The sequence below is a fragment of the Homarus americanus genome, unplaced genomic scaffold, assembly GCF_018991925.1.
Source record: "Homarus americanus isolate GMGI-L3 unplaced genomic scaffold, GMGI_Hamer_2.0 scaffold16894, whole genome shotgun sequence".
Taxonomy (NCBI): domain Eukaryota; kingdom Metazoa; phylum Arthropoda; class Malacostraca; order Decapoda; family Nephropidae; genus Homarus; species Homarus americanus.
The window spans coordinates 742,079-757,044 of NW_024746541.1; the positions used below are offsets into that span (position 1 = coordinate 742,079).

At 39.9% G+C, this 14,966-nt stretch overlaps 1 protein-coding gene across 1 annotated transcript in view; it reads right to left on the minus strand.

Annotated features, from left to right (window-relative positions):
• The window catches only part of LOC121879273 (NADH dehydrogenase [ubiquinone] iron-sulfur protein 3, mitochondrial-like), a 28,473-nt gene that overhangs the window by 5,568 nt on the left and 7,939 nt on the right, over nucleotides 1-14,966 (minus strand). The window contains exons 5-6 of the mRNA XM_042385869.1: nucleotides 8,992-9,084; nucleotides 517-669 (exon numbers count right to left, since the gene is read on the minus strand). Of these exons, the coding sequence (XP_042241803.1) occupies nucleotides 517-669; nucleotides 8,992-9,084 (246 nt within the window). The remainder of the gene's footprint in view (nucleotides 1-516; nucleotides 670-8,991; nucleotides 9,085-14,966) is intronic.

Sequence of the window (14,966 nt, forward strand, 5' to 3'; positions counted from 1 at the left end):
TAACACACTGCTGATGAATTGAGAAACATACATACACTGATTACTATAACATAATACAACCTGTCATACACCACCTGTCATACACCACAACCTGTCATACACCACACACCTGTCATACACCACAACCTGTCATACACCACAACCTGTCATACACCACAACCTGTCATACACCACACACCTGTCATACACCACAACCTGTCATACACCACACCTGTCATACACTGTCATACACCACCTGTCATACAGCACAACCTGTCATACAGCACAACCTGTCATACAGCACAACCTGTCATAGAGCACAACCTGTCATACACCACACACCTGTCATACACCACAACCTGTCATACACCACAACCTGTCATACACCACACACCTGCCATACACCACACACCTGTCATACACCACACACCTGTCATACACCACACACCTGTCATACACCACACACCTGTCATACACCACAACCTGTCATACACCACACACCTGTCATACACCACACACCTGTCATACACCACACACCTCAACATAGCCAGAGAGGGGGAAGTCCTTCCTCAGGGGATGACCCTCAAAGCCATAGTCGGTGAGAATTCTGCGAAGATCCGGATGATTAGCGAAGAAGACTCCATACATGTCCCACACCTCCCGCTCATACCAGTTGGCCGCCTTGTGAACCTGTTAACATGACAACTTGTTAAGGGTGGAGCTGTACAATCCAGTGGACCTCCCCCCAACAACTAGCAGAGAGGAGGCACTCATCTTATATTGGGCAGAGTTAACTATAATGCAACAGGAATCAGCAGCACTCATAACAAAGAGCAGGATTACACACTTAAGTCTGACCACAAAGGAATGGATGTTAACATTGTTACGGTACTTCACCCCCGCTCCCCTCACGGCCTGTCTGAATTAGCCGGCAAGCAAAATATTTGGGGTTTTTTTCACAGAAGGAATTGTTATACTACACATGGACATTAATGATATTTCAACAATGTTTATAGAGTAAACCCCCGATAACTCGGCACATATGGGGCTCTGGCCTGGCCCACCTATCCTAAATTCCGACTTATCGAGGCACTTCTCTCCTCCTACAGAAACACAACAATAGAAAATTATCGACCCATATATGTGTACATGTAATTACTAAATGTAAAAAAAATAACACTTACAGCAGAAGAGTGAAGCATGGTAGGTGATAGAGGTATGGTAGGTGACAGAGGTATGGTAGGTGACACAGGTATGGTAGGTGACAGAGGTATGGTAGGTGACACAGGTATGGTTGGTGACAGGTATGGTAGGTGACACAGGTATGGTAGGTGACAGAGGTATGGTAGGTGACACAGAGGTATGGTAGGTGACACAGGTATGGTAGGTGACACAGGTATGTGTGTGTGTGTTTAATAGTGATATATCTTAAGAACCATCCGTCTGAATCAGTGCAGTAGTATATGCCTTATACTCTTACAAGCCTTTATCTAACAATACCATTGTTATTCCAAGACTCTGAATATTTTAAACATCAAATGGTATTTCTTTTGTCGAGTGACTATTTGCCCCCACCTTGTGTAGATTACGTCACCTTTAGTCTGGTGTCTTTAAAAAATAATTATTCTATATTTTCAAAAAGGTGTTTGATAAATTTGTACCTTATTTATTTATTTATTTTTTATATATGTCTAATAAAATATAAATATAACGCTGATGTTATTGGCGGGAAGGTGAGGGAGACAGAGGTGTTGTCAGTGCTCACTACCCTTCCACTCCCTCACTTGTAGAAGGCTCCTGCCAACATGGAATACCACACGCAGAAAATCACTGAACGTGGTATAATTATCGGCATGAAGGAGGCTGGGTTTTCGCCAAGTGAAATTGCCCGAGAATTTGAAGTTTCTCGGTCAACTGTATACTCTTGGATTAAGCGACGGGAAGAGGAGGGAAGTTTAAAGGACCACCACAGGACGGGAATGCTGCACAGAACAACACCTGCACAAGTTGAAGCCATCCGGAATTTCGCTGAGGCCAACCCCGTCAAGACTTCATGTTCAATAAGAGAGGATCTACAATTAAATATTTCCCCTTTAACAATCAGGCGAAGACTTCACGAAGGAGACATTGACCATAGAACTCCCGCCACCAAGGAGAAGTAAAATGAGCTACATCGCGAGGGCAGGTTGCAGTGTGTTCGACGGTATGCTGAAGAAGGCTTAGATTTATGGGGAAGAGTAATATTCACTGATGAAAAAACTTTCTCATCTACCTCTCACGGAAGGTTGGAGGAGGAACAACACCCGATATGCTAGACAACATATTTATGAGGAAGCAAGGAGTGGCCATGTGACTTACAATGTTTGGGGATGGATATATTTGCGCAGAGTTGGAGAGCTGACTGACATAGAAGGAAGATTCACAGCTGAACAGAATTTAGAAATACTCGAAGAAGTTATGCTTCCCTCGGTACGTGCATATGCTTTCCCGTTTCCCGAAAACATCATTTTCATGCAAGACCGACAGGTGTCCGATCCATACTGCACGGATTGTAACGCGGTGGTTTGTAAAACCAAGAAATTTGGAAGTTTTAGACTGGCCAAGTAAAGTGAGTAGGAGGAGCCGAGGCGGAAACCACAACTGATACACAGTCACGTCGCCTTTAAGTAATGTAGAATGAAGGTGTTGGACTAAATATTAATATGTCAAAAATAATTTCCCTATGTATTCAACGTCACATAATGAATGCACATCGATATTATTTTTTTCCATGTTAACTTAAATAATATAATTTTCATGAATATAAGTCAAATTGTATAATAAATGTAAAGAAAACAACCCTCTTGTAATATCCTCACTTATGGAGATGTATTCAGGAAGATTTAAGACACAAATCCTAACATTATACCTATAATTATTATGAAAGAGTACAGTATAATATACGATAAATATATTACATGTGACATAATTACCATATATACCACGGAAAACATCAGAGAGGGAGACAACGAAATAAGTGAACAGTGGTCCCTCGATTAACGAACACAATTGGTTCCACAGAGTCGTTCGTTAACTGAATCTATTATTCCTAAGGGATATTGGGTAATTGGTTCCAACTCACAGAAAAAGTAAATATAAAGTAAAGCCAAAAAATGCATAAAGTCAGAAACACTCCCAAAAATCTCCGAAATCACCCTGAAATCATGTACAGGTAGTTCTGCTATAACGCGATAGTAGTGTTCTTGTAAAACATCGTGTTATAGAAATTCGTGTAATAGAAATAACAGGGCTTATGGAGAAAATAGGGTTAGGTGCAGATTACTCCAAATCGAAAAAAAATTTCGTAGTTAGCCTAACACAAAGGATAGCACAGTCTAAATAAATGTTACATTCATATCTAATAATGAAATCATACAGTAAATGTTACACTTTACCTTGAAAAAATATGAATATAACTTGATGGGGGATAAGGGTGATGTTGAGGCTGAGGAGTCATGAAACATCAAGCTTTTCTTCAAGTGTTATAGCCTTTCTTTTACGATCACCACCGGAAATGCGATCACCAGAGTGCTTCCCAGAGATATTCTTCTTTTCCATAGTCACAAAATTGGAGAAACAGTAATCAGAATTCACTGAGGACACTTAAAAACTTCACACGTGTTTCAAACAAAGTGTGGAGTAAACAGAGCGCGCGGGTCTAAAACGCTATGTATTTTGTTTTTCTCTTATTTAAAATTTTACATTTTACATATACTGTACAGGTATACTGTATACATAAATATTACATAAATTATTTCTGCAATTCTTCACAAACAAAACACATAAATCAATTGAACATGTGATGTCGAACGTGAACTGTAAACACTGCATAACCCCGCGCCAAGCCACAATGTACAGTACACTTTAAACGCTACTTATTTTGTTTTTCTCTCTTATTTAAAATTTTACAATTTACATATACTGTACAGGTATTTCTTCACAAACAAAACACATAAATCAATTGAACAAGTGATGTCGAACGTGAACTGTAAACATTGAGCCAAGCCACAACACTGTACAGTACACTTTAACACTTTAAACGCTACGTATTTAGTTTTTCTCTTTTATTTAAATTTTTACGATTTACATATATATATTTCATGTAAATCCACAATGAAAACGTGGATAAGATAAATCTTGATAAAATCACACGGGAAAATGGAAACAACGGAGTACCTTAGCTTTCGTCTTTATTCAGAGGCAACTGGATTACATGGACAGAGAGAGGCTTAAATATACAGGGTGACCTAAAAACAGGTCAGCTCATAATGATGACATCCACTAATCCCCACACCAACACACACGTAGAGGAGCTTAAGAGAAGGGTGGTGACGTGACTAGCCAGGTCAGGTCAGAAAAAAGGACCCACAAAATAACTATCATACATCTAGATCAAAGGTTTTCAAAGCATTTTTAACCTTGGGCCACTGACAAATAAATTTATGTAACATATTATCAGTTTTGAACTGACCATCACTAAGGTTTATTGATTTTAATTCCTTAATCAAACTAGCTTCAACCAGAAGTCTTTCTGTGACAAGATGATTTGTGGGGATTAGTGGATGTCATCATTATGACCTGACCTCATGTTTTTAGGTCACCCTGTATATTTAAGCCTCTCTCTGTCCATGTAATCCAGTTGCCTCTGAAGATGTCTTGAATAAAGACGAAAGCTAAGGTACTCCGTTGTTTCCATTTTCCCGTGTGATTTTATCAAGATATATATATATATATATAAATTACAATTTACATATACATACATATATATATATATATATATATATATATATATATATATATATATATATATATATATATATATATATATATATATATATATATATATATATATATATATATATGTATGTAAATTGTAATTTACATATTATTCATATTATGCTAGAGCGCCCACAAAACATGAGAAACGTTTGAGTCCCCCAGTAGAGATGTCCGTTCTCTATCCACTCCAGGATGTCCGTTTTCTTTTTGTGTACTCGCTCAGGGACTCAAGTATTTCTGTATATGACACAGGATGATAAGGGAATTTGAATTTATTTGTTTATTTATTTATATATAATATACTGTAATATATTAAATATACTGCAAGTATTTTCTTTAATTTATATACGTGTTTCGCGAAAAAGGGAGGCTACATTTATGGTGATCGTTAAGGACCAAACTCCGAATCCATGACGTGACTTCTGTTCATTATTTATATCCTAAATTTACCACTGTAGGTAGTTTCAAGAATTAATGCAGTCATTTACTGAATATTCTTTGCAAAAAAATAAATTTTAAATGAATTATTTATAAGAGATAAGTATTATGATCAGTAAATATACAGATATGCATTACTGACCACCTCCGAACACAAGGACGGCTAAAAATAGCCACAGGCGGTCACAGTCAAGGTCACTTTCCCTTTCTTGTCACTGGCAAATGGGGGAGGGGGGGATGATAATAGCAGCTGTGTTTATTACGGTATGTTAGACTGGTTTATAATACATTTTTATTATTTTAATATACCGGTAATCTTCATTTTAATCCAGCTTACCAAACGTAAGTTTCAGTATAAAATAATTAGTGGTACTGTAGGACCTTGTGAGTGGTTTACTGTATACATAAATATTACATAAATTATTTCTGCAATTCTTCACAAACAAAACACATAAATCAATTGAATATGTGATGTCGAACGTGAACTGTAAACACTGTGTGTGATGTAGAGAGAGCGCGGGTGTAAAACGCTATGTAATTTGATTTTCTCTTTTATGTAAAATTTTACAATTTACTTATAATATATAGGTATACTGTATACATAAATATTACATACATTATTTCTGCAATTGTTCACAAACAAAACACATAACTCAATTGAACATGTGATGTCGAACGTGAACTGAAGCCACAACAACCGTTCGAGTGGAATCGCGTTAGAGCAAACGAGTTCGCGTTTTACAAATATCGTTCCTCAATTCATAAATCGCGTTCGAGCAAATTCGCGTTGTCAAAACACGCGTTATAGCAGAACTCACTGTACATATACACTAGAACTCTTAAATCACTACTGTAATGTTATACAGGTGATTAATTTTTCTCTTGTGCAAAATATATGACGTTTATATTCAAATTATTTGTTGTCGTGCAAGGATTCCAGCAATGCAAATTATATTCTCCTAACTTTAGTCTGTGATATTATATAAGATAAAAACTGTAAGCCTAAAACACCAAACCCTGGAGGGAGGGAGGGAGGGGAGGTGACAGTGACATGTTTGACAGTTGTGCCAAAGGTCTAGTGAAGTATTTATTTGTTTATTTATGTCCTTTAGATTAAGTTTTTGTTTTTTGCTTATAAAATGTCAGAGAAGTGACCGGGGAAAATATAATTGACAATGCTGGGATTCTTATAAGATAGTGATTAATTTGAATATAAACATGTTAAAGTTTGCACTAGACAAAAATCTTAGTAATCATTTTGTACATTATTTTAATTACATGTACAGTACAGCTTTGCCCTTAGGACTGTGTGTGCATGTAAATGAGTAAAAATAAATGAATAAAGTTATATACATTGAGCCAAAAATATTAGTTGAAAATCTTTATGTAGACAGAGCTTGGATGACTAAATTTTAGAATGACCAATAATTTTAATATAAAACATGCAAAAATATTCAAGAACACAACTTTCTTGATATCCACTGGAAACGACTGTAAACATAGAACCGATTACTGTATTGGCGGACTGGCCTATCGGCTGATGCACACAACAAAGCGTGTTTCTCGTAAGGCTTTTGTTAATTGAAGTTTAGTTTGTTAATGGAACTGAAAATCCTTATGGGAGCTAAATCGTTAACTAAAAATTTCATTAATTGAGCCGATCGTTAATCGAGGGACCACTGTATAACGACATAATTCCTACAGTATGTAGTGGTTCGATCACGGCTGTCCGATCCGGCTCTTCAAGTCACTTATGATGAGGAAATTCATCTTTCATATTTCAATCTCATAATCTCATTTAATAAGTTCATGTCATGCCGTTCACAATGTATTTATGTATTCTTGGAAAACCTTTACTGTAATAATTGTATTTGTATATATTTTTATCTCTATTTATTTATAACAAATGGGAAAAAAATCCTTGACAAAACACCAAACTATGTTACAACGTTACCTCACAATTATTTAATAACTTACAATAATGTTTGAACACTCACGCACATAGACACATACGTACACGAAGAAGGTAAATTTCAACGGGGTCCCTTGCCAATTTTATTAATTCTAAAAAATATTACATTAATTAGTGAAATCTCGTACTTAGGTGATAGTGATGTATTGTATCCCTGTAGACCTTCCAATTGTCATCTGAGTAGACTTAGCTTATTATATATTTTAAATGACATTTCTTTAGATTATTGACTGTTTGCCCACAAAAAATCCTTGTTTTTAAACTGGTTCACCACAGGATAGCACTGGAAAGTCTTTCATTTTGTAGTAACTGTGTAGTATCCATTTAATGACATATAATTTAAACATAAATAAATAGATGGATAAATGTCTCACAGGGAATGTAAAATAAATAATTTAATTAAATAAACTTCATAATATTGTTTCATTTATACAACTGTTTTTACAGAGAAGCACGCACGCACACACACACACACTACATCCCTGATCACCGTAGGGTCAAGACCTATTCAGGTGCTGCTCCTGCTAAGAGCCAATGTTCGGCTCATTCCTCAATTCCCTCTCCCGGACCCATCCTCACCACCGGGATATCAACATAATCAAAAGTGACAATATCGTTTCGGAAAGAAGTGGGACCAGTGTTGAACAGTGTTTAAGTCAGTGAATTCACCACTAGACAGTACCAGTGAGAGCCGTGACCCACCAGTGAGATAAGCACCCCTGGGAACTGACCGCCATCTTCTGACCAGGAGATGCTAATCAGTCCACCCTGGGAACAACAGGGGGACGGCTTCACACCTGACTACAAGATAACACAACACCACCCGGTGTCTCCATGACCAACCCGGCCCGAGCCATCAACTGTAAACTATAATAATTTGTATGTTCAATCATTGTTCCTTCTTCTTTCAGTAATAAAAGCTTTTGTTAAACGACCCACCCACCCCATGTCTTTGTATGTAATAAGTCATTTTTGTCCAATGTATATTTTCAGCCTTCAGGCTGCCGACTTTTTCAATCAACCGTTAATTATTATTATTATTACTGCGCACGCATGCCCGCGCGCGAACGCACGCACACACACACACACACACACACACACATTTACTACAGGCAGCATTGAACCGATGATTCTGCTTAATTCCACAGCGAATTAAAACAGCAGTTTGTGTTGCATGAAATCAGCGTCTTTAGAAAGAAGTTTGTTTAGCATCGGTTACATACAACTGGATTAATTACCCGAAAGGTATTAAACGTTTGAAGACAATATTAGTATAAATTAATGATAAACAGGCAACCTCATAAACAGCCTGCACACAGCTGTGCCCGATGCATGATGTTCTTTAACATACTTACCGACTTTTACTTATGTTTAATTGTCTAAACATAAATTCATATAGGTTGGCTCATTGCTCTGTCCATTTCAAAATCAAATTAACAGTATATACCAGCAGAAAGGCATAATATAATACAAAACAACAAAGACCAACCATTAATTAAGCAACGGGGAACTAAGTAACCGATCACCGATCACTTTTACATTCATTCATAATTTCTACTACACAGTAAACAAATGGCCTTGAGTTGCCAGCTGTCTCCAGCAGTGTTCAGAGAATCTTGAATGAGACTGTACATTCAGGAACCAGTGCATGTCCAGTACTTGCCAACAGTGCATAACATAGAGCCAGTACATGCCCAGTACTTGCCAACAGTGTGTAGCCGAGACGTGACCCACTGCCCAATTGGCTAAGAGGATAAAATAAAGTACCACCATCAGCCACTCACCTCACAAATGCTGTCAACTGGTGTCAACTCATCAGTGTATGTCTTGACACGGATCCTGGTGTTGTAGCGGACTGACAGCAAGTTGTACACCACCTGAAATACAATAAACAATTGATAATAGTTGTACACCACCTGAAACACAACACTGACAGTACAGCAGGTTGCACACCATCAAAAATTATGTTAACAGAATCATGGCTGGACAGTGGGTGAGTACTGTAGGCCGTGTGTGGGGGAGCTCCGTGTTTTTCATCAAAAACAGGGTCATATCAGGAGCACTCTGTCCGATTTCTAGAAACCTGATTCGTAAGTGACTAGTGAGTGTCATGACCAGTACAGTATCTATCTGTGATCCCCCTAAGTAGATATAATTGTCAATTTACTGGTGAATCTGTGACTACCACGTGAGGTGTAGGCCCACCAAGCTCCCCTCAGTGCCACGGCTTGTAATCTGAGCCCTGTCCACCCCCACCCTCCCACCAGGTCACCCAGCTGACCACACAACTAGACCGTCTCCCTACTGCCAGCTACTCAGCGATCACTAGCTCCAATATGTCTAAGTCGGCTGCTAGTATCAAACATTCAAATTTCACGAAACAACAGCTGACTGATGTGATAATGGAAGTACCACGGACTCTCATACAACAAATGAATAAGGAGACCATCAGGAAGCTAGAAGAGGTTGACATGCATCTCACTGACCAGCTAAGTGAGATTAGAAGCAGCTTAGAATTCTTGCAAAGGGAAATAAGTGACTTACAAGCAAAATTGAACATTGAAGCTAAAGAGAACTACACCTAGTGAACTTAAAATTTTATTGGTGAAATTACTTTATCACACATTGATCCATTGGCTGGAGCAAGGAAGTTGTGTTCTTGGGGATGTACTCCACTCTCACATTATCAGAAAGATCATTTAAATTTACTGGGTGGCTTGGTGCATTGTCTAAGAGGAGCAATGCTTCATTAGATATGTTACGCTTGGCATTATATCTTTCTACAGCAGGGCAAAAATAATTAGTGAACCAGTCATGGAAAAGGGTCATAGTCATCCAAGCCTTCTTATTGGAATGCCAAGCCACAGGTGGATTAGACTTGGCATAGCCCTTGAGAGCCCTTGGATTTTCTGAGTGATACACAAGTAGGGGCTTTAATTTCATGTCACCTGAAGCATTTCCTCCCACAAGAAGTGTTAAACGATCTTCGGATGCTTTAAAGCCCGGTGCTGATTTTTCTTCAGTGGAAATAAAAGATGTAACAGGCATGCAATTCCAGAAAAGCCCAGTTTTATCAACATTGTACACTTGTTCTGGTGTGTAGCCTCCTTCATCAATGATTTTCTTCAGCTCAGCAGGATATTTATTAGCAGAATCTGTATCAGCACTGGCAGCTTCACAGCTCATTTTTATGTTGTGTAAATTAAGGCGCTTCTTAAACCCTTCAAACCAGCCTTTACTAGCCAGAAAAGGTTTAGCCTCAGAAGATGCACCTTCCTCTTCCTGCAAATCATTATACAAACTTGTGGCTTTCTGTTGAATGACCATAGTGGCACATTGTGTTTAGTCTGATCTTCAATCCAGACACTCAGGAGTCGTTCCATATTTAGCATCACATCACTTCTATGAAAATGCAAGGTTCGAGCAGTTAATGGAGTAGCAGCTTGAGCACTTGACCTAATTCTGTCCTTATTATCACGGATTGTTCCCACTGTTGAAGTAGCAAGACTTAATGTTTTTGCAATCTGGCTAAGTTTTTCTCCAGCATCAAACCTTCTGAAAACATCAAGTTTAATATCCATGTAATGCCTTTGTGGCTTCTTTTTGCACTACTGCGGTCACTTCCACTTGATGGCCTCTTTCCAGTCATCTTGAATAAGGGTAATGCACTGTACAGTAGTCCTTCGGTTATAGAACTCAATTCGTTCCAGAGGGTCGTTCATTAACCGAAACCATTGTTTCAATGGGATTTTGGGTAATTGGTTCCAGCTCACCGAAAATTACATACAAAGTAAAAAAAAATGCAGTAAAGTACACTTACTTCGAGGCGTGTATGTAGAAGGTTCCTGGTTGTTGATGATGATGATGGGAATTTGAAGTGGGAGGTGGAGGAGGAGAAGGGAGAAGAGAAGGAAGTGGGGGTGGAGAAGCATTTTAGTGCTTCATGGAAGGCGAGACACCTTCCATAAAAATATCAGGAACCTCTGGACTGACAGGTTCTCTAGCAGGAAAATCCTCTCTCCTTTTTGAAGTGGAAGCCTGAAGGGTAGCATCTTTCTCCCGCTTCCTTTTAGAGAAGACACTGTCAATTACTCTTTGTGGGGCATTTCTCCTCCTCATCGTTAACTGATTTTAGAAGGAGACCACTTTGTCCTCAACATTACACAAAATAGGTTCTGTTGTTTCCACATCAGGATGCCTTGAAGTCAGCTTCCTGAACTTCACCCAAGTAGTGAACAACATCTTTTAAATCTGAAGAAGACATATGGTCATCACTTTCCCTTTCCTCCTCACCACTGTCAGCTTCTAACATCTCATCCAGTTGCTTCAAGTCTTCAGGAGTAAGTTCCTGCTCATGAGACATCGCAAGCTCTTCCACATCATCCTCCTCCACTTCAAGGCCCAATGACTGACCAATGGGCACAATCTCCTTGTCCAACTCCGCTTCTTCATCAAATCCCTTAAAATCATGGACTGCTGATGGCCACAGTGCTTTCCATGCAGAATTGAGGGATCTAATGGAGACTTCTTGCCATGATGACACAATCAATTTTACAGCCTCCAGGATGTTGAATTGTGTCTTCCAGAACTGTGCCAGTGTTAGTTCAGGATCAGTGAAAGTTGCCTGATGACACCTTCTGAACATTTTCTTCATGTACAGCTTCTTGAAGTTGCTGACCACATTCTGGTCCATTGGCTGCATTATTGATGTAGTGTTGGGAGGCAAAAACAACACTTTGACAAAGTCAAATCGAGCCTCCAAAGTGCTGGCAAGGTCAGGGTCATGACCAGGAGCATTATCCATAAGGAGAAGAGCCTTTAAAGGGAGTTTATTGGTGGTTAGGTAGCTCTTGACAGAAGGGCAAAACACCTCAACAGCCCATTCATTAAAAAGCTGTCTTGTCACCCATGCCTTACGGTTGGACTTCCAATAAACTCCAAGCTGTCCTCTTACCACCTTTTGTTGCTTGAACACCCTGGGGTTCTCAGAGTGGTAGACAACCATAGGCTTCAGTCGGAAATCCCCTGAAACATTGGCACCAAGGTAGAGTGAGACGGTCCTTCATGGGTTTATGCCCAGGTAAAGAGGCTTCATCTCTGGTGATGAATGTTCTTTTGGTCATTTTCTTCCAGAACAGCCCAGTTTCGTCCACAATGAACACTTGCTGTGGAAGATAATTTTCTTCCTCCACCAGTTCCTTAAACTCCACTACAAATTTTGCTGCTCCTTCTTTATCTGCACTGGCAGCTTCACCATGCCTAACAACACTAAAAATGTCACTTCTTTTCTTAATTTTTTCAAACCAGCCTTTGCTGGCCCTAAGCTCTTCAAACTCTGTGCCAGAAGAACTAGGTTGTTCTTCCTTCAAATGTTCGTAAATTTCCCTGGCTCTTTCATAAATAAATTCAGTCAAAATTGAATCTTTCATTTGTTTTTCCTTAATTCAAATGAAAAGTAACCTCTCTGTTTCTGAAATTAAGGATCTACCTTTAAATACTGGTAGATTTGTCTCTCACTTTCACTTCTTTAAACTTGTCTTTCTGTGCAAGAATTGTCGACACAGTTGATGCCGACATTCAATATTCTTTACTAAGCACATTTGTTCTAATGCCTTCATCATGTTTCTTTATGATTTCCTGTTTCACCTGGATTGAAATCGCCTTTCTAGATTTCTTTGGACCCACGCTGGATTCAATAACAATTTCACCACTAAAATTTTAAGTATAATTGCTGTAATTAAAGATTATTTTATTTAAATCAAAACTGCACTGTGCTATATATTATCAATATGTTAAATAAATTTCAGAATGACCACCTGTCAGGATGCATTGGTGGATGGCAAAGCCAACTCCATAGATGCAGTTTCTCTCCGCAGCAGACTTACCCTTCCAGAAGGTCTAGCCAGAGCCCTGTTCTGTGAGTCGACCCTTGTCTGGGAGCCGGAACTCACTGATGGCTGCTATGTCGATGTTATACCTCGCCAGCTCTTTTGCCACAAGGGCAGTTCTTCTTTCAGGACGCTCATTTGTGCCAGTATCCTGAAGGGTCCTGACATTCCATGCAGCGACAATAAGAGGTTGTATAGTTTGTTTTTCTTTGGATCTGTGATTTGATTGTGTTTTTGACCTCATAAGGATGACCTTACTGGGTGTGGTTGCCCAGTCAGGTTGGTTCTTTAGGCAGGCTATGTTTAGGGCATCTTTTCTAGCCCCCTCCCCATGACGGGTGAGCAGAGTGGCTCCTCGAAAGGGCCGCTCATGTGCAGAGTTGTGACTAGAGACTCCCGGCAGTCATCTCTGCCTGTCCCTGTCGCCACTCGTCCGTCGTCATAGGACTTTTGGGGGTATAGTGGTTTTGATAATGATGAGGAGAGAGGTATGATAAGCTGGATGATGGCTACGCGTGAGTTGATTTATGTGGTGAGGCAGGAGCGCAGGCTGCAACCACACATCTTGGCTCTCCCTTTCTCTGATCCAGTGGTGCAAGTGTTGCAACGACTGGGGAGAGGGAGAGTTGCAATGGCCTGCCAATAGCCCAGTTTGTTGGGTTTTTCCTTAGTTGCCTGTCCATCATGCATTGCCTTCGTCCTCTGATGTAGTCGTTGGGTTCCCATGGTGGTCACCTCTTCCGCCCTATACCACCGTTGGGGTCTTGGAGCTCTGTAAGCATGTCTGCCTGATGCGGGGCTCCACCGCAAATTTTTCGTTTGGGGTTTACTCCCGTAGCTTTATACCTGCCAAGGTTAATCCACAAGACAGCGGGGCGGTGGTTGGCAGGTGCCAGGGCGTGTCCACATGCCAGTGGACCTAAGCGCCGCCCCTCTGGGGCCAACTGCTACTCCGACATCCCCTGCTGGTTTAGCTTGGGCCCACGAGGCACCCAGTTACCGTGTGGTGCCACAAGGAGGCACAGCAGGAGTCTTGAGGGTGAGGAGGCTGTGTACTGGCAAGGGAAGACTTATGCAAGTTGCTTCCCTGTTCGCCACGAGGGCTAGCCAGCGGCGGTAGCTCAAAGTGAGAGGAAGCAAGCAATGCCTGTACCTAAACCCGAACATAATGCTGCCACACTAGATGCATTACACCACCCTGCACACGCACACACACACACACACACTAATAATAATAATAATACAGTAGACTCTCACCAATAACGTCTAATAGGTGCCTGAAAAACACCATTATTAGCGAAAACGTTATTTGTGTGACGTTAAAATACATGTAAAAAAGGTTTATTGGTGCCACTGCCACAAGAATTTCACCCATTTTTCCCCTTGAAGCCCTCCTAACACTTTCTGTTAGCTGAAGTAAAAAGAATTGTTATTCAATCATCAAAATAAAGAGTTTGAGTAATATAACACTTAGTTCTTGAGGTGCTTGGTGTGATGGTTGTTCCGTATGTGAGGGCCGCTAACACTTGCACTGTCTTTCATTCTACAACCTAACCATTTCACAAGAAAATGTTCTGTTATCACCAACAACCTGTTTCTATCACCTTTATCATTCATTGCTCGCCTCGCATTTCCATCACTACCGAAATATTTTTAGCCAGCACAATACTCTTCTTGGTCTCCTCTAAGTTCCTCTTAATATTTCGCACTGTAGACTCAGGACAGTTCAATTTCCTCACTTTAAAAGTTCCCAGTCATTCAGGTGGCAAATCACTCCCTCCACCACCTCCCCTAGCCACTGGTTATAGAGGGGAAAATCTCACACATGGGAGCAGCGCTGTATTCCACTGAGCGTGTGTGAGAGTGAGGCG